This window comes from Phodopus roborovskii, unplaced genomic scaffold (assembly GCF_943737965.1).
Source record: "Phodopus roborovskii unplaced genomic scaffold, PHOROB, whole genome shotgun sequence".
Taxonomy (NCBI): domain Eukaryota; kingdom Metazoa; phylum Chordata; class Mammalia; order Rodentia; family Cricetidae; genus Phodopus; species Phodopus roborovskii.
The window spans coordinates 24,887,405-24,912,683 of record NW_026125295.1 but is presented as its reverse complement, the minus strand read 5'-3'; the positions used below and the strand labels follow the sequence as shown (position 1 = coordinate 24,912,683).

At 39.3% G+C, this 25,279-nt stretch overlaps 1 protein-coding gene across 8 annotated transcripts in view; it reads left to right on the top strand.

Annotated features, from left to right (window-relative positions):
* The window catches only part of Tfdp2 (transcription factor Dp-2), a 100,800-nt gene that overhangs the window by 65,055 nt on the left and 10,466 nt on the right, over positions 1–25,279 (top strand). For 7 of the 8 annotated variants that reach the window (XM_051206833.1, XM_051206886.1, XM_051206860.1 and 4 more), the window contains 7 exons: positions 960–1,063; positions 6,108–6,229; positions 8,163–8,210; positions 11,938–12,100; positions 14,338–14,484; positions 17,207–17,275; positions 22,204–22,355. In XM_051206833.1, the coding sequence (XP_051062790.1) occupies positions 960–1,063; positions 6,108–6,229; positions 8,163–8,210; positions 11,938–12,100; positions 14,338–14,484; positions 17,207–17,275; positions 22,204–22,355 (805 nt within the window). The remainder of the gene's footprint in view (positions 1–959; positions 1,064–6,107; positions 6,230–8,162; positions 8,211–11,937; positions 12,101–14,337; positions 14,485–17,206; positions 17,276–22,203; positions 22,356–25,279) is intronic. The other variant, XM_051206843.1, reaches the window with a different exon arrangement.

The following is a 25,279-nucleotide window of genomic DNA, read 5'->3' as shown; positions in this document are numbered from 1 at the left end:
AATCCCATCACTTGGGAGGCAGAGGCAGGCGGATCTCTGTAAGTTCAAGGCCAGCCTGGTCTACAGAGCGAGTTCCAGGACAGGCTCCAAACCCTGTCTCTAAAAACAAACCAAAAAATAATGAAAAGCATACAGGAAATCATTATGTGTAGTTCATATACACTAATAATACCATAAGTTTTATCGTGAATATACTATAATTTTGAATACTTTATGTTCACATTGTACTTCATACATTTCTATATTCTTTATGTGTAATAAAGGTCTGTTTGGTTTTGTGTATTGTGATTTTTTTTTCCCATTGGAAAACAAATACACAACATAGAATGGATTTGAGGCAAACATACCACAAACAGATTTATTTACTTACTTAGTTACTTTCGAGACGAGGTTTCTGTATGTAGTCCTGGCTGTTCTGAAACTCACAATACAGATCAGGCTAGCCTCTGTCTTCTAAGTACTGGGATTAAAGGTGTGTGTATCACTACTGCCTAGCTATGTTTTTTGTTTTGTTTTTTGTTTGTTTTTGTGGCTATGTTTAAAAAGCAAGTGACAAAAGAAAATGTTTCTGATACAATAGCAACATCACAAAAAATGTTGTAAAGTATCTGGATAAAACACGTTTCATGATGTTGTTAAGTAGACAAACTATTTTATAAAATTCCTGTAAAATATAAATAAGATGATTTAACAGAACTGACTATATTCATTTCAACAAAGAGGTTAGTATGTATTTTCAGTTAAAACTTCTTGGTTTTGTTGTTTGTTTGTTTGTTTTGTTTTGTTTTGTTTCTTTGATTTTTGGGGGGCCAGGGTTTCTCTGTATCCCTGGCTGTCCTGGAACTCAGATCTGCCCCCTCACCCTCCCAGGTACCCCAGGTACAGAATGTATCTAACATAAATTAGCAGAAGTCAGCTTGATACTGCAGAGCACTGACTCCCAGTTTTATTCCTTCCAGGTAACATCTCACTTGTTGCATTCCCAGTTTCCAGTACCAACTCACCAACAAAGAGTTTACCGAAGACCTTAGGGCCCATAAATGTGAATGTTGGACCCCAAATGGTAAGAAAACCGTCAAATCTTTTTATTGACACTTTGCTTAGGCAAGACTAATTTATAGAATAATTATGCTGAAGATGTTTGGCAAAATATTTCCTTTAATTTTAGTTACTCCATTTACTCTATGTAAAAGTTTTATTTTTACCTAAGTATAATTGATTAAATATTAATAGAAGTTTTTGTGCTCTTAATGTTTAATTTTAACATATTCAATATATGGGTTCTAAATGTGTATTGATAATGCTCTTTCTCCCTTTATGCGGCTTCTCTTGTGTTATTAACTTGAAATCTATTGTATTCTATCTGTCTTCTGTTTTCATTTTCTTATAAAATAATCTTTGTGGAAACCATGTGTTCTTACATAAATTGAATGTGTAGCCCAATTTGTAGTTGTATGCTGCTACAATTAAGTTTAATTTATAGCTAGAGCTATAGATTTGAATTTTTTTCTATTAAAAGATTATTGTAGATCCACTCATGCTTGAACTTGCATTGGGGGGACATAGATAGGCAGGAGGATCACCACAAGTTCCAGGACACCTAGTGCGTTCCAAGTAGTCCAGGGAACTGTATAGTACAACCCTGTCTGTAAAGACAGAGGGACATGGCAAGAGGGGAGGGAGCAGATACAGGAGAAGGGTGGGGGATACATAGCTGGGGAAGCAACAGTATGCCATTTAATTCTTAACCCTAAAAATACTGGAGGAAAATAAATGTGTGTTTCTCTAAAGGCATTCTTTAATTCTGCTAGGCTTTGAAATATATAGCACTCTCAGTGATTATATGTCCTGCCTCTCCTATTGACTCTTACACAGCTATCGGGAAAGGCGGAATAAGAGGAGTATGTGTTTGAGGGTCTTGGCAATCCGTGCCTGGCACTGCCTTAAATTCTGGGAGCATATTCCTTAGTCTTTGTGTGTATGGATCTAAGGTACCTCTATGCAATGCAGGCATAATAGTCACACCTTCAGAGGGTGCAGATAGCAACACCTTGGGGGCAGTGTCCCTGAGTCCATCTCCACTAGGCTACAGAACGCTGCTGATTCTACCTAGATTTCAAAGAACTCCTCAGGGAGCCTCAGGGACCAGGTAGATAACTATTATAGGGTTATGGCCACTCTAGAGAGACCTCATTAGAATGCTTAAGGGAATGGTGTCATCATCCTCAGCAACCTGATTGGTTTCCCTGGGATTTTAAGGCTTTAACTTGGGCTAACCCTCAATTTGTGACTTCCACACTGAAAAGAATTTCAGGACTAACCAGTCTATGAAGGAGAATTGGAGATTTTTACTAAAGATACTGTATTTTAATTTAATTTTATGTGAATGGGTGTTTCCCCTGCATGTCTGTGTTGCATTGTGTTTAAGCATTGCTTGTGCAAGTCAGAAGAGGCTATGAGAGCTCCAAAAAGTACATTAACAGGTTGTTGTGAGTGACCTGAGTTCTGGAAGAGCAGCAAATGCTCTTAACCAGTCTTCTCTCCATCCCCATTATTAAAGAGATTTTAAGATGGGTGTATGCATTGGAGTTAGGAAAGATGCTCGGAATAAAGCAAGGCATACTGGAGACTATGGCTTTAGGATTGTGGGGGGGGGGGCAGAGAGAGAGAAAATTTGTTGATTCCCTACAGCCTGCTATTATAGCCAGAACTCTTTGTTTCCTGTATCATAGTGAGCAGTAAATTTCTGGGTTTTTTCTAATAAATTAATTAGTGTGAAGTCTTGTTATGTAGCCTGAATGGACTAACACCCAGTTTCAGTCATCCCTTCTCCCTTACTTCATTAATAAGTTATCAAAGCTGGCCTTGAACTTGGAATCCTCTTGCCTTAGCCTCTCAAGTACTGGAGTTACAGGCTTCTTCTGTGTTCTTTGATGCGTTTGTCACTTAATTTTCTTTTGATTAATTTATTTGAATTGGAGGGCTGGAGCAATGACTCAGTAGTTTAGATCACTGGCTGCTCTTCCAGAGGAACAGAGTTCAGTTCCTAACATCTGCATGGCAGTGCTCAACCATACTTCCAGGGAATCTGAAGTCTTCTTCTGGCTTCCAAGGGTACCAGGAATGCAAGTGGTCCAAAGCCATAGAGGCAAGCAAACACCCATATACATTAAATAACCAAATGAAGTAGTAAATACATAAATTGTATTTCTTGAGACAGAGTCTCATTATGTAACCCTGGCAAGTCTGGATCTCTATACCAGACTTCCCTCAAACTTTCAGAGATTCACCTGGGATTAAAAACATACATTGGTGAGAGTAGTGTGCAGGAGTCAGTTCTGCCATGTGGATCCCAGGGGTTGGGTCTCTCCTTTCCACCATGTGAGTTCTGAGAATGGATCTTAGATCACAGGTGGGCAGTATCTGCCTTCTGAGCAGTCTTATTAGTTCCTTGCCTGAAATTTCTACCTTCAGTTAAGATTAGGCTTCCAAGAGCTTTTCCCTTTTGAGCTCTTGAAAAGTGACTTCTGCCCTCCTCCTAAGTGCTATGATGCTCTCCCACTCCTTCCCTCCCTCCCTCTCTCTCTTTCTCTCCCCTCTCTCTTTCACACGCAAATAAATGTAAAAGCTCTTAGGAAAAGAATTTTTCTTGGTTGTGAAAATAATAGTTGTGTTTGTCTGTGAGCATATATGTGAATGTGTGTGGTATATATGAGCGGCTCTGGTGAAGGCTACTTTATCTCAGAAGAATGGAGCTGTACATACAGTGAAAACAGCCCTTGATAATTAGGAAAATTCCTCTTCAGAATAAATATGCTCTCAGCTTTTCTAACTGTAGAGGGCAGTAGTAGTACAGACATGTTTTTGAGGGAAGCCAGTCTTTGTGTTTAGTTACTATTGATTTTCCTAATGTAACTAATTACTTATCCTAGAAATGACAGACAAGATTAAATTAAAGATATTTGATGTTTGGGAGTGTTTGATTCTAAGATTTAAGATGCCTTTTCCTTCTCTTAGCTGAATGTTAGAAGTATGTTTACACTTAATTTCATATGTATACATGTCTGTCCACTAGTCAGTGTGCACATGTGGAGATCAGAAAACTCCAGGAGTTCTACCATGTGGGTTCCAGGGTTTACACTCACTTAGTTTTGTCTTCAGGGTTGGTGCAACTGTCTCTACTGGCTGAACCATCTCATGACCCTGTTGTTTCTTTTAAGACAAGGTATCCTGTAGTCCAGGCTAGCATAAAACTCTGATCCTCTTGCCTCCACCTCACAGGTATCCAGCTCTTTAATGCCTTCTTAAACTGTTTTTATCTTCAGATGGAATTTTTCAGACATCTGTCAGATTACAGTCTCTTATTTTGTAATTATAAAATCAGCTTGATAAAAATTACTTGAAATTCTGGTCCTCCAGCTACCCTCTTCCAACAGGCATGAACCTTCTCATCCAGCTTGTGTGGTCCTGGGAACCAGGCATCAAACCCAAAAGTTCATGAATGCTAAGCAAGCTCTCTATGTAAATTGAGCTACACCCTTGTCCCATTTTATGTATGTATGTATGTATGTATACATTTAGTTTTTTGATACAGGGTCTCACTATGTAATCTAGAATAGATTTGATTTGCTATGTAGATAGACCAGGCTGCCCTTGAATTTGTGATAATCCTCTTGTATTTACCTCTCAAGTGCTGGGGTGATAGATATGCGCCACCATGCTTGACCAGGATACTTTATATAATAGTACAGGGTAAAGTTGGGACAGGGAAAAATGAAGATAGAATTACATTTGTCCATGCATAACACAAATCTCACCCCAAAGGAAATGAGAGAATTCATTTTGAGACAAATAAGAGTGGCCCATGGCCTAAGAACACAGATTTAAGTTCTTCTAAATGACATGTTCCCCTGTGGAAGTGGTTCCATGGAAAGTACTGAAGGTCTCAGATGCTGTTTGATGATATTCTTAGCTTTTGGCTTAGTGATAGCTAGTGGTCTGCCAAGTTGATATATTTCCAAAGGGATGTTCAGCCAGATACAGAGGTTGATGATAAGTGACTGTTAGAGGAACTAAAGATTTCAAAGAGTTCAAATCAGTCTACAGAATGTAGCTGTGGCTTTTTCAGGGAACTGAATTTCTGCATCCTGTAACAATCAGGTTGTATAGTGGTTTGGGATGTATATTGGGTTCTGAAGATCAGACTCACTGCTATCCTGGGCCACATAAATCAGAATCTAATATAGTTTTGTTGTTGTTTTTGTTTTTTTTGTTTTGTTTTGTTTTTCGAGACAGGGTTTCTCTGTATAGCTTTGGAGACTGTCCTGGAACTAGCTCATGTAGACCAGGCTGGTCTTGAACTCACAGAGATCCTCCTGCCTCTGCCTCCTGAGTGCTGGGATTAAAGGCATACACCACCAACACCCAGCTCTACTACAGTTTCTATACTTAATTTCAAATAAAGCTTTTGTTTCCCTTTTTCTCAGGAGTAGTGGTTGGGGGTTTTGTTTGTTTGTTTGTTTGTTTGTTTTTACGACAGTGTCTCATTTGGAAGTCCTTGTTGGCCTCAGACTTTTTAAAGACCCTCCTAACTCTGCCTCCCAAGTGCTACACACCTGTGCTTAAAGGTCAGAAACTGGAATTAGTTATCTTCCTATATTCTCTCTACTTATTCATAGGAGGTTGGGCCTCTGCCTGAACTTGGGGTTTGCATATTTTCAGCTAGACTGGAAGCTAGTAAGCCCTAACAATCTTTCCATTCCCTAATTCCCTCAGAGCTTAGGTTACAGAATACTAGTGTTTTAAGATGCTAGGACATGAATAAATCAGAGGTCCTATTGAGAGCTTAAGTGATTGGCATTAAGAGTTGTTTAGACAGTACTTCCTTCTAATGTGTTAGCCAGCAACATCCTATTTACTTATTTGTTTCTTTATTTGATGTATGTGTCTGTTTTGTTTTCGAGTTAGGGTTTCTCTGTAGCTTTGAAGCCTGTCCTGGAACTCGATCTGTAGGCAGGCTGGCCTCCAACTAACAGATCCATCTGCCTCTGCCTCTGGGATTAAAGGAGTGAATATTTAATTTTATTTTCTTGTTACCAACTCTACAGATTATAAGCACACCACAGAGAATTACCAATTCAGGAAGTGTTCTGATTGGGAGTCCGTATCCCCCTGCACCAGCAATGGTCACTCAAACACACATAGCTGAGGCTGCTGGCTGGGTTCCCAGGTAAGAGGGTCAGAAATGACTGTTTCTAAGCTTCCGACCCCTATAGTCCTGCTGTGTTGTCCTTGTCTTCCTGCTCTCCTTTGTGGTTTTATACATTCATTCATTTTGCAAGTGTGGGCACATAGACATGGTTTACAGCATGTGCAGGAGTGAAAAGAGAACTTTGGGAGTTGGTTCTGCTTTCACTGTAAGTCCTAGAGACCAAGCTCACTTTGTCAACAGATGCTTGTAGCCCTGTTGGCATCATCTCACCAGCCCATATATTTTATTTTTAATTATTCATGTAAGTGTATGGGCATGTGACCATGAGTGCAGATGCCCGTTGAATCCAGAAAAGAACATTGGCTCCCTGGAGCTGAAGTTATAGGTGGTTGTGATCCACCCAAGATTGATGCAGTAACCAAGGAACCATGGTCCTCTGAAAGAGCAGCAGAATGTGCTCTTAACCACAGCGTTTTCTCTCTCTAGTACTTTTTTCCCCCAAGTGTAAGTGTGTGTGTGTGTGTGTGTGTGTGTGTGTGTGTGTGTGTGTGTGTGTGTGTGTGGTACGAGTTCATGTTTTTGTGAATATATTATTTGTAAGCATACATGTGTATGCATGTATACATATAGAGGCAGTAGGTTAACAACAGGTGTCTACCTTGATCACTCCATTTTATTTATAGAGGAGGTTTCTTGTTGAATCCAGATCTTGCTGATTTGGCTAGATTACCCCAGTAATCTCCTAACTTGGGCTCCTGAGTGAATGCTGGGATTACATGCAGGTTACCCACAGTACTAACTGGGGTCTGGTCCTTGGGCTTGTACGGCAAGTATTCTATACACTGAGCCCTTGAATTTTCTCTTGTTTTGTTAATCTAGTTATTTGGGGGCTGGGGCAGGCAGGGCTATATTGATTTTGTTTTGGGAGATTTCAAGATGGGGGTTTCATGCAGATAGGATGGCTCACTGAGTCAGCTAAGTGCTCATCTTGACTCCTAATCTGACTGTGTCCATCTTCTGAGTGCTGGTTACAGGTGCTGTGAGTTTGATGTGTTTGTTGTTGTTTGAGACAGAGTCTTGGGTTATAACCTGGCTATCTGGATACTTGATACAAGGCCATGACTGGCCTTGAATTCTTGGTGATCCTTTTGCCTCTCAGCCTCTTGAATACTCAGGTTTCAATTATTTGCCACCATATCCAGCTTGTTTAGATCTTTAAAAACTAATATTTTGCTTTAAAATCACCAATTACGTTTGGGCTCTGTATGTAGCCCAGGCTTGCCTCCAACATGGAGTTGCCATAGTCAGTGCCACCAGGTCCAGTGAGTACAACCAGTGGGTCAAACACTTGTTCTTACCGAGGAATGAAGGTTTGTTCTCAGCACATCTGGCGGCTCAGAGCTACTCGTTAACCCCAGCTCCGAGACATCTGATACCTTCTGACCTCTGTGGGCACCCACATACTTGTGGCATATACACATATAGACACACATACACATAAATAAAATTTAAAAGGAAGAGAGAAAAGTATTAAAATAATACCCCAAACTTTATTTTATTACTTCTGAAGTTTTATTACTTTATAACATATACTATGTGAGTTTGAGCAAACAAACAGTAAATCTTTATTAAGAATGACCTTGCTCAAGGATAAGTGAGTTAATGAAATAACAGCCCTGTCAAGTGCTTTATACCATATACAGATGGACAGACATTTCCATATACTATAAAGACAAAATAATTTTGTGTAAATTCATTTGTAAATCTGTACTGTTTTCCTACCCAAGTTTTCATTGAACTTATTCCAGTTTAAGAATTATTATCATGTCTTTATTCCATGGCAAAAATGCTTTCTTATGTGTATATTCAGTTTAGAATGAGACAAGTTATAATGAATTATTTAAAAAATAGAGTTGTGTTTTATGCTTAAACTATCTTTTTGTCTTTTTAGTGATAGAAAACGAGCTAGAGAATTTATAGACTCTGATTTTTCAGAAAGGTGAGTATAAGTGTATTTTGTTTCATATTCCATTATGAAAAGGGGGGATTCCTTTGTATAGCTTTAACTTGATTCAGTTGCTACCATTATTTCAAACTGCACTAAGGCTTCCAATTCACTTATTTGCACAGTTCCAATAGATATCCTGTGACATTGGTCATTCAGGCCTCTTCTTCCTTTTGGGGAAGAAAATGTTCTTCCAAAGTAAATACTCCATAGTATCCTGACATGCCCAAACTTTTAAACAAGCTGTTTTTTCTTAAATAGTTCTAGATCATAGTAAATGCTTGTTTCTTTTGTTGGTTGGTTTGTTTGTTTTTGGTTTGGGTTTTTTGAGACAGGGTTTTTCTGTTTACCTTTGGAGTCTGTCCTGGAACTCGCTCTGTAGACTAGGCTGGCCTCGAACTCACTGCTTCTGCTTCCCAATTGCTGGGATTAAAGGCATGAGCTATTACTGCCCGGCAAATGCTTGTTTCTTTAGACACCTTTAGGGTTATGAAATTGTCTTTTTTAAAAATATTTGCATAGTGGTTTTAAAAAATATTGCATATCAGAATTACTTGTGATCTCTCTTACACAAGTATAGTACCTCTCTAGTCCGTTACCTCTGATATTAAAGACAGTTTGGAAGCTCAGTGGTAGAGCACTTCATTAGTCCTAGGTTCCATTCCCAGTACTAGGGGGAAAAAGAAGGATCTATTGGTTTAGAGCCATTATATGAGCCGAAGTTCATAATGTCATGCAAGCCACTATTCCAGGTACCATCTTAGTATTATGCCATATTAAAATGAGAGTTGTCATTTCAGAGTCCATTGATCTCTATAAGATGAGAATTGTTCTGTTAATAAAGCCTTGCTGATAGTGTTTACAACATCCTCCACTCCATAGGAAATTACAAGTCAGCATGGGCTAGTGTGAGATCCTGTTCTCAACTGAAAAGACAAAATAATAGAATCTCTATTCCAGCAACAAATACAAATAGTTAATAAACTTACTTAAAAGTACTCATCAGCATTAGTCATTTAAAAAACTAAAAAACAAGTGAACAGATACTGCTGAGTATCTATTAAATAGCCACCAGGAAAAAAGACAAAATCTTCTTAGATTTATTTGTTTTTATGCATATGAGTGTTTTGCCTGCGTGTATGTGTATGTAACCATATTCATTGAGCACTCAAAAAAGTGAGAAGATATCAGATCTACTGTGGATACTAGAGACCTAGAAACCAAACCAGGTTCTCTGCAAGAGCAACAAGGGCTCCTAACTACTAAGCCAACTGTCTAGTCATACACACACACACACACACACACACACACACACACGCACGCACGCACGCACGCACGCGCACTTACTTCCCACTTAATGAAATTAACTTGGGGGAATTATGTTTTGTTGTTGGTTTTGTTTTTCTTTTTTGAGCCTTCCAAATACTAATATTACAGGTATGCATCACCATGCTTGACAGTAATAGAAGTTTTTGGTTTTGTTTTGAGATTACGTGAAAGAGTGTGGTGTGTGTGTGTGTCTGTGTGTATGTTGTATGTATGTGTGTGTGAGGGGTGGTGGTGGAGACAGTCAAGTACCCTTGAGACCAGAGATCCTGGATCTGGAGTTACAGGTGGTTGTGAGCGGCCTGATGTGGATGCTGGAAACTAAACTGTGATCCTCTATAAGAGCAGTCGTGTTTTTAACAGCTGAGGCATCTCTAGACCCTAACCTTTAAAAAATTATGTGTATTTATCATTGTTGGTGTACATGTGCCACTGAACATATATGGAGGTCAGATAACAATTTAATGGGATTAGCTCTTTCCTTGCTCTGTGTGAGCTCTGGGTCATTAGATTTGGAGGCAAGCACCTTGAGCCTTCTCACCAGCCCCTCAGAGTGTGCCTACAACTATTTAAACACTCAATTCAGATTTTGCTGTTTGTCTGTTCCTTTTGTTCATATCAATCAGATGCTTAGTTTAACTACTTTTTGCCTTTCAATAACTGCAATTCTTGTCTGTTCCTCTTCTCTACCATTGACATCAACTGTTGCAATAGCTTCTTAGCTGGTTTTCCTTTTTTCATCTCCTTTACCCATAGAATTCACCTTCAACTTTAACATGGCCATGTCTGCCTCCATCAGTATCTCACTCAACTCAAATCGCTTAGCAGTTTCATTATATTTATATACTCTATGGATGCATTTGTGAGTCTTTTCTAATTGCATTAGGGTTCTCTAAAGGAACAAGAACTAGAAAAATGAAACAAACACACATACTCCAAAGGCAATTTAGACTGGTTTATAGGGTGTGGCCTGGATATTCTAGCAATGGCTGTTTCACAGTGGAAAAGCTAAGAGGCTGGTAGTTATTCAACTGGATGTCTTTGGTGTATGTTGAAATACTGAAGAAGTTGGATTCTAATACAATTGAAGGAATACCTCAACCATGGGATAAATGAGCTTGCACCAGTGACAGCAAGGACAAGTGGGCAAAAAGCAAAGTTTTCTTCTTCTGTGCCTTTTTTAAATCTGGGCTGCCACTAGAAGGTGTGGCCAAGCTTTAAGGTGGATCTTCTTGCTTTTAGATAGCTGATTAAGAAAATCTGGAGGCAGGTGCAGCTGAATCTCCATGAGTTTGTGGCTAGCCTTGCCTATGTAGTGAGTTCCAGGCTAGCCGGAGATACACAGTGAGACCCTGTGTATCAAGAAATAAAAATTAAAGAAATCTAGCAGCTTCAGTTTTAGTTGAGTCTAGATGTAGTCAAGTTGACAACTGTGACAGGAATGTAGGGAAAAGAAAGTAGATATTTTTATTATCTCATTCTTTTGAAAGCAGTATGTCTAGTGGGTGTTTATTTGTTGTTGCTGTTGTTTTTTGGTACATAGCATAGAAAATATAAATAACTTACTAATGTCAGATTATACTGATAAACATCATGATGAGATGCAGTCAGAATTTGTTTGCTTTGTAGGTTAAAGCACGGCCTGTTCTTTCCCATGGTTGGCATTGCACTCTGTATTGGTGACCCCAATATGCATTACCCATTTTCTCCATCATGTTGTATTTGCTGCTCGTCTCCTGATTAAAGCTGTCCTCACTTCCTTCCTTTGACCTTTACACATTGTTGATGATTCTTGCTCACAAGTCATTTTCCTATAGGTTCAAATAGCTGTCCATCTTCCCACTCCCCACAGAACATTGTGAGTAACTGGCCTGGCACTTTCACCTCTGGAATTGTCCACCAATATATATGTGTCTCATAATCATGCTCTAAGACTCACTGAGGAAAAGAATTTCACCTGAATTTTTATACTTCTGATTCCTAAAACAGTTGTACATATATAATCTAAACTGACCCCTCAAGTCTTAATGGCTAAGAAATGAGACTGATAGTTTTAATGTCAAAGAAAAGATAAATATTAACTAAGATATAATCTCTAGAAGGCAGAGTTATTATAACTTTTCACAAATGTATTTCTAGTGACTGGCATATGGCAGTAATTTGTCAGTACTTGCTTACTAAATGAATGACATTATGGAAGAGCACTCTGTATATTGTTATATTGTTAAGCTCTTAAAATAAAACTTAAATTTAAAAACATTTTCTTTATTCAATTTACATTTTCTTCATTTCAAACAAACTAAAACATAGAAACTAAATTATTGTGTCCTGGTTTTATTTTTTGCATAGTATAACAGAATATGAATTTTTTTCTTAAATCTTTTTTCTTTCCTAGTAAACGAAGCAAAAAAGGTGATAAAAATGGGAAAGGCTTGAGACATTTTTCAATGAAAGTATGTGAGAAAGTTCAGCGGAAAGGCACAACATCATACAATGAAGTAGCTGATGAGCTGGTGTCCGAGTTTACCAATTCAAGTAACCAGCTGGCAGCTGACTCGGTAGGTTGATCGTGAATTTCATATGGACTATGATACATGATGACCCAACATTCCTGAGTCTGTGTGCTAGATGTAAGGAATCGAGGAAGCTAAGGAACCCTTTAATTGAGAGTTTCCTATTTCATGTTAAGGAAATTTGTATTGTAAATTTTTGGTTTGTTTTGGAAATATTCTTTTTTATTTGAACAGATATACATTTAAACAGATATACATTTAAATTTTTTTTTTACTTTATGTTTGCATGTATGATGTATGTGGGCACATCATGATATATATGCAAAGGTCAGCGGACAATGTTGTGGAGTCAGTTCCCTCAGTCCACCCTCACCTGGGTTCTGGAGACTGAACTCAGGTCATCATGCTCAGCTAGGAAATGCTTTGCTCTACTGATCCATGTTGCTACCCCCCTCAATAATTTTGGAGCCTTGCAAATTTTGGAGAACTTAGAAGATTGAAGCAAGAAAAAAATCCACAATTTTGAGCCAGCTTGCAGTATATAGTGAATACAAGGCTAATCTGGGCTACATAGTGAGACCCCACCCCATGACAAAAAAAAAAAAATAGGAAAGTTCAAAATACTAGGATTTCACCCAGAAATTGATCTTAATGTAGTCTACAATGTCAAAAATACAATATTTATATCCAGTTCCATAATTTCAATTTTCTATTGATTTAGGTTTCATTTTATATTTAGCGGGATTCAGTGTTCCCCACTATCCATTATTATCATGACATTTAATTAATTCAATTTTCCTTTAAGAACTTCCTAGCACCAGGTAAAGCCAGCGGATCTCTGAGTCTATAGAGTAAGTTCCAGGACAGCCAGGGCTACATAGAGAAACCCTATCTTGAAAAAACAGAAAAACAAAAAACAAAACCCAGAACTTGCTATTTACAATAAGATAAAAACCTCATGATATAAATCAATATGAATGTATTCATTCAATAAAAGTCTTATTTCCAAAAGAAAGGAAAAGGTAAGCTGAAACCAATTGGTATCATGAGAGCACACAAATATTTTGGGACAAGTTCCTGTTCTCATTACAGTGTAAAAAGAGCTAGTCAGCACTAATCCATGAACCACATTGTAAGAAGCAAAGATTTACATAGACCTTAAAACATGCATATATGTTGGCTGTTTGTGTTGTGTGTGTGTGGAGGCTAATGCGTGGGTGTGCAGATGCCAGAGGTTAACATCGAGTATCTGTCACTCACCACCTTATTTGTGTTATTTGTTTGTTTATGTTTTTATTTATAGGCAGGGTCTCAGTTTGCCTCTATGACTGGCTTAGAACTCACAGAGAACTACTTGCTTCTGCCTCCCCAGGGCAGGGATCAAAGATGTATGTACCATTCCTGGCATACTTAACCTGGAGCTTCTGTTTCTCACTGGACATGAAGCTTAGTGATTGACTAGCTGGGAGGCCAGTAAGCACACAGGGTCCACGTGTCTTCACCTTGAACTGGGATTACGGATGCATGCCTGCTGCACTTGGCCCTTCTGTGGGTGGTGGGAACTCAAACATAGGTTTTTATTCTTGCATAACAAGCACTTTACCCACTCAGCCCTAGCTCTTGATGTTTTTAAAGTATGAAATTCTTCCTAATAATGCAGGCACTTTTAATACTTTCTCTACACACACATACACACACACACACACACACACACACACACACACACACATATTTATTGTGGATATTTTTATATGCTCTGGATTCCTTACACAGCTGAAATCTACCAATATATTTTCTACATCTCCAAGCTTCCATTTTAAATAATTTTTCTCCCACCCAAAGAAGTTCCGTAGTATTTTTCAGTGTCAATCTGGTGTTAGTATATTTGTTTATGAGGTTATTTTGTGTTAAAGTGTCTTCAGAGCTGGAGATAGCACACGTGAGGCCTTGGGTTCAATCCTCAGAACCACTTAGAAAATAAGCAAAGAATGTATTCAGAGCTGGTAAGATAGCTCAGCCAACAAAGGTACTTTGTTGCCAAGCCTGTTGACCTGAGTCTGTCAGGTGGACACTATGGCAAGAACACACACCCAAGTAAAAAAGTAAATAAATAAATTAATTGAAATGTTTACAAGTATCTTGTAAACATTTCTAAAGATGTTTTCTAAAGATGTTTTCACTGGGCATGAAATATTTTCAGCAGTTGGGACATACTGTCATCAATACTAGCAACAGGTGAAGGATAACCCTTAAAATGTAGCACTTAATAAGAATATTTTTAGCAGGCTTATGATCAGAAGAACATTAGACGAAGAGTTTATGATGCTTTAAATGTGCTAATGGCAATGAACATAATTTCAAAGGAAAAAAAAGAAATCAAGTGGATTGGCTTGCCTACCAATTCCGCCCAGGAATGTCAAAACCTGGAGGTAAGTAAGAAGTGGTGTTGGGTAGGTTTTTTGTTTTACATGTAAGACATTTTTATTTAGAAATTTAATCATGTGGGGGCTGGAGTGATGGCTGTTCTTCCAGAGGTCCTGAGTTCAATTCCCAGCAACCATATGAAATGAGATCTGGTGCCCTCTTCTGGTGTGCAGGTGTACATGCAGGCAGAATACTGTATACATAATAAATTTTTTAAAAAAAGGAAGAAAGAAATTTAATCATGTAATATTAAAATATTCCTAATTGTTCATGCTTGCTATCGTTAATTTAAGAGTCTATGGAGAATTTTGAATTGGAAGAGTTTTAGAGATACAGTCTGCAGTTTATTTTACAAATCCTGAAACTGAGCAATAAAATGTCAGTGAGTAGTCTGAGCATGAAGATGATGATGGCTCATACCTGTAATCCCAGCACAGAAGTAGGAGGAGGATCAAGAATCAGGGTCATCGCCACATAAAGTTATAGTTCAAGGCTATCCTGAGTACACAGTTTGTCTCAAAGCAGACCAACAACAAAAAACCCGGCACAGAAAATAGCAGCAGCAAAGTTAGATGAATGGATTTCATTTTTATTGTTTCTTAGAAAAGATCTTTATTTCATTTTAATTTTTAATTCTAAGTAACTGCCAAAAATTCTTGGTATGTTATCTAATAGATCTAATTTTACCTGATTAATTATTCTGATGCAAAGTAAATCTGTGTGCTTCCAAACAATAGCTCAAGCTGGTGGTTTGTTTCCTGTATTGCTTATCCAATATCTTAAATTTAACTATGCAAGTTAAATTTATCTTTGACTCTACTGTCAGTAAGTGACCAGGTGGCATTTTGTATGTGGCCTCCACTAATTTTGGGACAATGTTAAAAAATATTTTTAGCTTGGTTAACTTTAAGTACTATAGAAAAATTTCCCTAAATGAGTGTTTCTCTGTCACACTGTTTCTGAATTGATTTGTTGAAGCTTACTGGTAAGATCGTGAATGATATGAACTGAAGTGAACAGTGGCTCTTAGAGGCAATTAAAATTGATTTCAGATTTTACTCAGTACTTTTGCGTTCTACCCCCAACTAGAAATTGTTAACAAAAATTACTATTATTGTTCGTATGAATGACAAAAAGAAAAAAAAAGTCAACATTCATCAAAGGCTACAGAATAGTGTTTTTATGTGCTACAGCAGAAATATCTCCCCTTTTCTTCTTCCTGAGTAGAATTTGAACATCATTCTACTAACATTATCATGTCCTTAACTACAGAACAAGACAAAGTTTAACACTAAAACCAAGACCCCCACGAAACTGTTGCTTTTCAGCAGTTGGGACATACTGTCATCAATACTAGCAACAGGTGAAGGATAACCCTTAAAATGTAGCACTTAATAAGAATTTTTAGCAGGCTTATGATCAGAAGAACATTAGACGAAGAGTTTATGATGCTTTAAATGTGCTAATGGCAATGAACATAACTTCAAGGCAAAAATAGAAGTCTTCAAAAATATGACTTCATCTGAGCTCAAGATACAATTCAGTAGTAGTAGAGCTCTTGCCAAGTATGAATGAGGCCCTGGGTTCTATCTCAGGAATGAGAAAGGAAGGGAAAGAGGAAACGCCCATGAAAAAAGTCTGTAGATTCTCTTGGAAGGAGGGATAGTGTAGATTTTTACCAAGGAAATGATGACTGAATTCAGTTCTGAGAGAGGAACAGAAGTTTGCCAAATGTTTAAGGGTAAGTTGGGCATTACATCGGCAACACAGGCACATGAAGGTATGCCTATAGCTGAGTGTGCCAAGGCACATGGCTGTAGAGAAGTAATACAGTACATTTCTGAATGCTAGGCAATATAATGTAGACCTGTTATGGAAACAGTGGGAAGCTATTTTTTAAATTCTGGGTCCAACAGTGTGCACCTGTAAGCCCTGCACTTGGAAGGTAGAGGCAGGAGGATCACAAGGTCCTGTCATGTCTGGGTTATATAGCAACACCATGTCTCTTTCAAAGAAAACATTTTAATAAAAAACACTTGGTAGCAGGGGAGGAAAATGGTACAGAGCAGGAAGGATTAGGTATGATCCTCTAAGTAGTGACAGTGAGCTCAGAGAGGCATGTTGAGTCTGGTATAGCTTAGCCTGGTAGGATGTGGACATAACTGGCAGGTAGGGGCTTAACCTTTATTCTTACAGCAGTGTCACACAGATGGTCATGTGACTCTTAAGTAATACAAAGGGTGTAGTGGATAGTACAACTATGAAAAGGAGCTCCTAGAGTGTAGACCAGAGTAGATAAGGAGCAAATGGGAAATAATTTGTTGGAACAGACAAGAAAGGTGTTTTACCTGATGTGTCAAAGAAGAAAGCAAGATGGATGTGATGTCATTCACTAGTATACCCAGCCTCAAGAGATAGAGGCAAGAGAATCTTGGGTCTGAGCCTAGCATGGCTACATAGGGAGACCCTATCTCAAAATACAACAGTGGACGAAAGTGTAACTTCATTTTAAAGATTTGTTCGGGGGCTGGAGAGTTGGCTCAGTGGCTAAGAGCACGGGCTCACAACCATCTGTAACTCAAGGGGGTCCAGTGTCATTTTCTGTCCTCCAAGGACACCAGACATTAGATACACATGACATATGTTTGGGTAAAATACTCATACAATAAAATTAAATCTTAAAAATGATTAAGGATTTATTTGTTTTTTATAACTTGTGTTTTAAAGATAGAGAAGCAGAGACGGATAGAACGGATAAGGCAGAAGCGGGCCCAGCTACAAGAACTTCTCCTTCAGGTAAAAATCTGACTTGTTTTTTTTTTTTTTTTTTTTTTTTTCACTACCTTCCTAGCTCATACAGTGTTTCTCTGCTTATTTACTTCCAAAGCCAGTACGTTTTGTAGTTGTGTTGCCATCGGGTAGTATCTAGAAGAATACCAATACAGCCCACCTGTCATAGCTCATTGATCTTGAATGTTTGGCTTTCAGATGGTCCAGCCGTCATATTTTCCCCCATCCCGAACTCCCAGGTTCCCACCTTGAGTGCAGCAGCTCCCTTTGAGTGCTCATCCTTACCTGAAGTTGCAGTATCCATGGGTTTTGCTGCTTCTCATTTTGTCCCTAAGGAGGGGGAGTCTTTTAGGTGTATCAGAACTGGTAAAGCAGTTGTGGCCTGACCTATGGTCTCCCCATCTAGTCTAAAAGGTCTACAGTGTTACCCACCAGAGTCAGATATAGGTTACCGATCAGAAGCTAGACAAGTCCCATTTCATGCTGAGACAGAATATTTCTGCCCCAAAGGAAAGGCAAAATGAGGAATGAGTGTTGAATAGACCTCTCCATTGACAGGCATTTGGCTATGGAATACATCTCAGGAGTTAGCTCAATTTGCCCCGGAAAAAAAAAAAAAAAAAAGATGACTGTGGGACCAGGGACCTGGAGAAAGGGGCAACACGAAATGTCAGGTTTCTGTATCCACTAGGAAGTTCAGCGTGTACCGTCTTATAAAGTTACCTTGGGCTCATCAACTTGGGCTGGTATTAGGGACCCTGGACAGGGAAGTCCAGGACCTATCAATGTTTAGATGAGGAAGCTGGTTTCAAGCTCTTGTCACTCAAGGACCTTCTTGACCTCCAGTTACTGCCTTGGCATTTTGGAAGGGATTTAGGTTAAGAATGAAACAAAATTCTCATAGTTCTGTCCTTGGGGCATTGCCTCCAGAAGTATACAGGCTGGCCACAGAGGGAGCGTGTCCTACTTCAGAATGACTTTTCCTTGGGTAGCTCTCACAACAGCCAGCAGGTTATTATGTCATTTGTTCTTTTCCCTCTCCCGGTCCTGTTTGAAGACAGATTGGTCCAGGCTCTCATTTGGCTTAGCCACCAGTTTTTGCAGTTTTCTATGGATATCTGGGACTGAATGGGTGAAGACTATGTCTTTCAGAAGGACATCCGAGGACCCTGGTGTCCCATTAGTGTGCTTTCCAGTAGTCTCTCTTTAGTCTCTGGAGACTAAAGAGACTAAAGAGGTCCACTTTCTCTCTGGCAGATGGCCTTCAGCTAATAATCAAGCCATGTGATCTCTGCTTTCCTTAAATCCTCAGAAATATGATAAAGTGCTTTCTCTTCCAGTGACCATGGGAGTCACTGGGTGGTCACTGGAAGGGCCTGTGAGTATTGACTCTGGGCCATGTTAGTCATTAGCAGTTGCCATTGCCCTTTCCTTCACCCTTCTTCTTCTAAGGTCAAGGTCTAATCTAAAATGAGCATGAAACCTCTCCAGGCCAGGCTGTAAAGGCTGTTTAGGTGCTAGAAGGTCTGTATATACTGGTCTTTAAGCCTGGATAATACAAAAGACTCTCTAAACATAGGTGAGTCTGAACTCTCCCCTAATCTCTTGCAAGGGAACCATGCCAGGGCTTGAGGTGGTCAGGTTGAATTTCTTGAGTTCCTCTTGGATATGATGGGCAGGGATTGGGGGTAATCAGGGTAGCCAAGTTAGATATGTGGGGGTTTTGTTTTGGTTTTGTTTTTCGAGGCAGGTTTTCTCCATATAATAACTCTGGCTGTCCTAGAGTTCACTTTGTAGACCAGGCTGAAACTCACAGAGATTAACCTGCCTCGGCCTCCTAAATGCTGAATTGAAGGTGTGTGCCACCATGCTAAGCCAGGGATATGTCAGTTTTGAAGGAAAGAGGACACAGGTTATAGGGCTAAGTAGGAGGTCTCCCGATTTCAGAAGTACAGAGCCAAACCACAGAGGCTGTCAAAGGAACAGGACCTAGCTGACAATGTCAGCCTGGAAGACAAGAAAGTTGACCATAGGGAATGTTAGAACATTTTTTCCCTCTTATAGAATTGGGCCAGGTGAAGGATAGCATTGTAATTGAGGCTCCCCTGAGTCATCTTTGTTTTTTTGTTTGTTTGTTTGTTTTTTGGATTTGTTTGTTTGTTTGTTTTGTTTTTTGGGGTTTTTGTTTTGTTTTGTTTTGAGATAGAATCTCTCTACATAACCCTGGTTGTTCTGGAATTGGCTCTTGTAGACCTGGCTGACCTCAAACTCAGACATCCACCTGCCTCTGCCTTCAGAGTGCTGGGATTAAAGGTATGCACCACCACACCCAGCTAAGGCATCTGTTTTTCACAACATACAGGAATTACTGAGATCATGACTACTAAGAAAATCAATATTTTATTATTTTTTTTGTCTAAGTTTTTGAGGGTCGAATTCTGCCCATTGTGAAGGCAAATACTGACTTCCAGAAGTCTTAGAGCCATTTTATCCCATCTGTAAATGAAACAGTAATTGGAGGTTTTCTGTAGACATACAACTTTTTACTCTTTTTATCAAATGAGATTTACAAAATAGTCATAGAGAATTTATGCAAGCTGCCCGTGTACATTAATTTTTTGTTGTGGCTAAACTGGTTTGATCTTATTTAATATGTCACAACTCACTGTTCTATGACACAGGTTAACTATTACCTACATGCTACCGCCTCCCTTTTATCTTTGTATATTAGTTACTTTTATCACATGTTAGCAAGAATTTTTAAGATCAAGCATTCTAACATTTAATCCAATGAAAACTAATTTTATGTTTATATGCTAAGGAATGATGACAGAAAGATATTACAAATCTTTGTTTTCCATAATTGATTATATTTTCTACAAGAGTGGAAAACTTTGCAAGTAAATATAGTGGTTGTTCGTTGTTGCATGGTGTGAGGACATAAACAGAAATGTTGTGCTCTGTGAACCCAAGCTTCAGGGGTGTCACACAGCACAACACAGTAGAGCACTGGCTGCAACACCTGGCTCATAGTGTGGTAGACTTTGAATTAACTTTGTGTCATTATAATTCAGAAACCTTTTACTGTTGCCAAGTTCTTTTTTGTAATTCACACATTCATTTATGTAACTTCATGTGGGATCTCAACCCTCAGTCTAAAAAGCTGTGTTCTCACAGGATGTAATGGCAGGTCTATACTCCCAGCACTCAGGAGGTAGAGGCAAAAGGATCTGGAGTTGAAGATCATCTTCGCCACACAGCAAGTTAGAGACCAACCTGCACACTCGTCTATAAGTTAGTCAATCAAAGCTACGTACTAGGAGGGAGAAGTTATAGAAATATGTTTGACTACTTCATGCTTTTTCTCACTTCCAATTCCAGCACATTTTTCTCTGGATGTAAAATGAGTTGAGGAATGAATGCAAACTACTTTCAGCTTTTTGCATTTATTTATTTATTTGTTTGTTTATTTATTTATTTATTTAATGCACATTGGTATTTTGCCTGCATGTATTATGTCTATGTGAGGGTGTTGGATTATCTAGGACTGGAGTTATAGACAGGGTTGTGAGCTGCCATGTGGATGTTGCCAATGGAACCTGGGTCCTCTGGGAGAGCAGTCAGTGCTCTTAACCACTAAGCCATCTATCTCTCCAGCCCCCCACTTTTGTTTTTTGGGAACTGAAAAGAACAAAGAAATAAAACTTAAGTTTTATAATCGTAGTAATAGTGGTAGTTTTGATAGTTGTTGATATTGGTAATTGGACAGTTAATACTAGAATAAATTGACATTCCTTCTGAATAATGAATTTTAAGAGATAGTGTTTACTTTCTAGGGAGATAGGCCCAAACCATTTTTAAGATAATTTTGTAAATCAAACTTTAGTTAAAACCCCAAGCCTGAAATGAAACAGTTCTGAACATAGATTACTAAGATTTTTTTTTTTTAAGTAAGATGAATTTGGGATGATTGTTTTATGAGCAGATGAAAGAGACGCAGCCTAATATTTTTTTTTTAACTAGATGTCTTGCCTGGTTAATACTAAGGTCACCTTCTTTATCTTTTGAGCAATAATTATAATGAGCAGTGATAAAGTTCAGATTTTATATTTTGTACTTTGTATTGAACCTCAGTTTCCTCTTGGGAAAGTGTCGCTGGGTAGGGGAGCCTTGGGCTGGATCCCAGAGGTGCTCTGAAGGCAGGTTGTGAGCTATGCAGACCTTAGACACCACTGTGGCAAGGGCTGGGCACCCACCTCCTGCCACCAGCTGGCTAGTGCTGTTTCTATCTGTTCTCTGTTATGAGCATCCCAGATGCCATCTTGAGAATAATTCTCTGCTTTAAAGGAATGTGTATCTCTTAACTAGATAGAAAAAAAATGAGATGTATTTCACCCTAAACTCTGAGGATGAGGTATGAGGTGAGTTGAGCTAAACATACTTGGGGTCACTCTGACAGAGAACTGTTGCCTATGCTGCTGGCTCTCCCATATCTCTGAGAGCCTGTTTCTCTAGGAAATGGAAACCAGAGGCCCCATCATTTACCTTAGTTAGATATCATCAAAATATGTGTTGCCGGGCATGGTGGTGCACACCTGTAATCCCAGCACTTGGGAGGAAGAGGCGGGTGGATCTCTGAGTTCGAGGACAGCCTAGTTAGTCTACATAGTGAATTCCAGGACAGTCAGGGCTACACTGAGAAACTCTGTCTCAAAATAAAAGAGATACATGTATTTTACTCTTGAAATGTGTTTATTGCACTCAACCTTTGTAATCTTTTATCATGTTTAACTTTTTTATTTGTGAGTATAAATGGACTGCTTGTTTAAGTACTCTAGTTTTGATGTAGATATTTAAAATGTATTATGTTAATTTATTTAAATTCTATGTCACTTTTTCATATTAAATTACCTTTTGTTTATTCAACATTACAGCAAATTGCTTTTAAAAATCTGGTACAGAGAAATCGACAAAATGAGCAACAAAACCAGGGCCCTCCAGCTCTGAATTCCACCATTCAGCTGCCATTTATAATCATTAATACAAGCAGAAAAACAGTCATAGATTGCAGCATCTCCAGTGACAAGTGAGTGGGGATCTAGGGGAGGGGAGGGTATAGGGCTGTTGCTAGTATTCAGGCATCTGTACTGCCTGTCCTTGGGGTTCTGGCAGGATACACCCTCAGCTGCAGCCACTAAGAGCACCACCTGTGCACATTCACTGTGCTCCCTTTAAAAGGGCCCTGCCCATACCCCATCCTTCTCTCTTTCTCTCCCTTTCTGGCTGTCCCTCCCTCCCTCTCCCTTCTCTTTCCCTCTTCCTCTTTTCCTCCTGTCCTCCCCCCTCTTCCTTTCTCTCCTGTCTCCCTCCCTCCCCCTCTCTCTTCTCTCCTGCTGCTCCTGTCTCCAGAGGCTGGTATCTTCCCTTCCCTTTCCCCTTTTTATGATCCCTTTCCCTAATTTAAAAAAAACCATCTGCTTGAACCCTTCTCTTGAATGGCGTCCTTCTCTTGAGTGCCAACACTGGCCTTCTGTTAATGTTCCCCTACATAAAGATGATGCATTCCACTATCTACAGCCCCTTTAGGCTGGTGGCTCCCACATGGGTGTTCTTTTCAGCAAGGGTGAGCTCCATAGTCCCTTACCCCATGTCAGGCTTGCCTGTGACATGTGTGTGGTGCTACCTGGTTCCAAGCTGTCTTGTGAGCTGTCTTGTGTGTGTGACACTTGTGTGGTGATTCAGCAAGTAACTCAATAAGTGAGGGCTCAGGTGAGTCACTGTTATAGTTTATTATGAATATATATCAACTGTATGCTTCTATTTAGTTTTTATTTAGTTTTTAAGAAGGGGTTTCGTAGCCCAGGCTGTCCTCTAACTTACTACACAGCCACTATAACATTGAGTTCATCTTCCTTGCACTACCTCCCACATGCTGAGATTAAAAGGTGTGTGTCATAACACCTGCTGATTCTGTTCATTGATGAACAACAGTAAAGAGTCCTGGGTGTGCCTCGCTTACCTATAACCCCAGCCTGTGGCAGGTGGGGGAGGGTAATGACAGAGCAGGAAGTTTGCCAGGGCTTGCTTGGCCAGCCTAGCTCAAACAGTGGGCTTCAGGTTCAGTGAGAGCGCCTGTCTCAAAATCTAAGTTGAAGAGTGATAGAGGACACTCAGTGGCCTCATCTGACCTCCACCCATGGGACACAATTCACTTTGGCAAGCAGAAAGTAGCAGTCTTCAGAGCACAGAATTCATTATGTACTGCCCTTCCTCATGAGGGAGTTAGAAGTGCATAGAGAACAAGACTGGGGTCAGTTGCGGACTGGAACTCCACTCCCTGCCTGCTCATGAGGTCTGGCTCATTGCAGCATTTTCCAAGTGCTAGTTGCTGTTCTTCGGGACAGGCAGATTTCATTCTTTACATTTCTTAGCCTCTCTGAGATCTCATTCCTTCCTCCACAAAAATAAAAATTAGGGCCAGTAAAATGGCTCAGTAGATAAAGGTGCTTGCTAGCAAACCTGATAGCCTGATATAATCCTCAAAACCCAAATGGTAGGAGACAACCAACTCTAAAAAATTATTCACTGATGTCCACACACTAAAATAATGTATAAGAATTCAAGAAATTAAAATCAGTTATTTATTTTGCCAATTTATAAATTCACACAACAGCTAGCTAGCCCAGTAAAATGTTACATGTCAAAGTTATTATTCACATTCACAGACTACAGAAACCTCTGTCTAAGAGGACTGATTATCAACACATTATCTCCACACAGAAACCTGTGTCTAAGAAGACTATCAACATATCATAACACTAAGATGTCTTCAAAATGGTTAACATCTTCAGAAGTGACCTGTAAATGTCATGCTGTAATTACTCTCTAAAAGTTAGTCTTTATGGGGGACTAGAAAATTCTCTTCTTAGATTAAAGGGATTTCACAGCCGAGCTTGTAGCACATAACCTGTAAACCCAGGTTGAGCAAAAGGGTTCCTGTGAGTTGGCTAGCATTGGCCAGCCAAGAGAACTGCATAAGAGAGACTTGTCTCAATAAGTAAATAATTTTTGAAGAACTGAAAAATAATGTCAGGAAAATTGGGATCCCAAAACTGGGATCTATTTTGGTTCTTTGCCTTGGGTGGTCACTGACTCATGCCTTGCTTGGCATCCCTTCATGGAGCAGCTTGTACATGCTTGTTATTTGAGGTAGATCTGTAATCTTCCCTGTTACTTTGGTGAAGCAATCTTAATTAGCCAGGAGGCTTTCCCATAATGAAATTAAGTTTACAAAGCCACCTGCATGTAAAGATGCCTGAAATCATCCCTCTGGCAAGGACCCCTTCCAGTTAGCTGTAAACTTGTTAATCCACTTTATTCAGACTCACTTCAGCATCTTGCTCTGAGTTACAAGCTTTGCTGTTAATAGAAAATTCCACAACAAGGTAGAAGCCACTGTTACTCAGAGCCTGCACTAGAACAAGCAGTATGGAACTGAAGTCTATACATGAATGTGTCAAGCCTGGCTAAAAGGCATCAGTGTTCTTCTGACACCAACTATTTCCTGGGGATCAAGCTTTTTGGTGTCTTGCTGGTCCTTTCTTTGCTTCTGGATCATGTTGTGTTCCTAGACACCTAAATATTCTGATAGGTGCTGTGTGCTTTGTATGTTTCTGACAGATTCTCTCTCTGTAGCCTAGGCTGGATTGTAACTCTTGAAACCTAAGATGGCTTTAAACTCATAGGAATCATCCTGGGTAGCCTTGCAAGTAATGGTATTACAGGCATGTGCCACCATACTAAGCACTGTGACACTTGCTTAAGACATTTTATTCTTAGCTCCCTGAGTCAGGATTTAGGTGAGTTTGCTTTGTTAAAATTGTCTTCCGTTCAAGTGCCTGAAGTCCCGACTAACTAAAAGGATCCCTCAGTCCAGGAGTTCAGACTAAACTCTGCAATGTGGTACAACCTCATCTCAAAACAGAGGGAAAGGTCTTTGTGTGCTGTGAC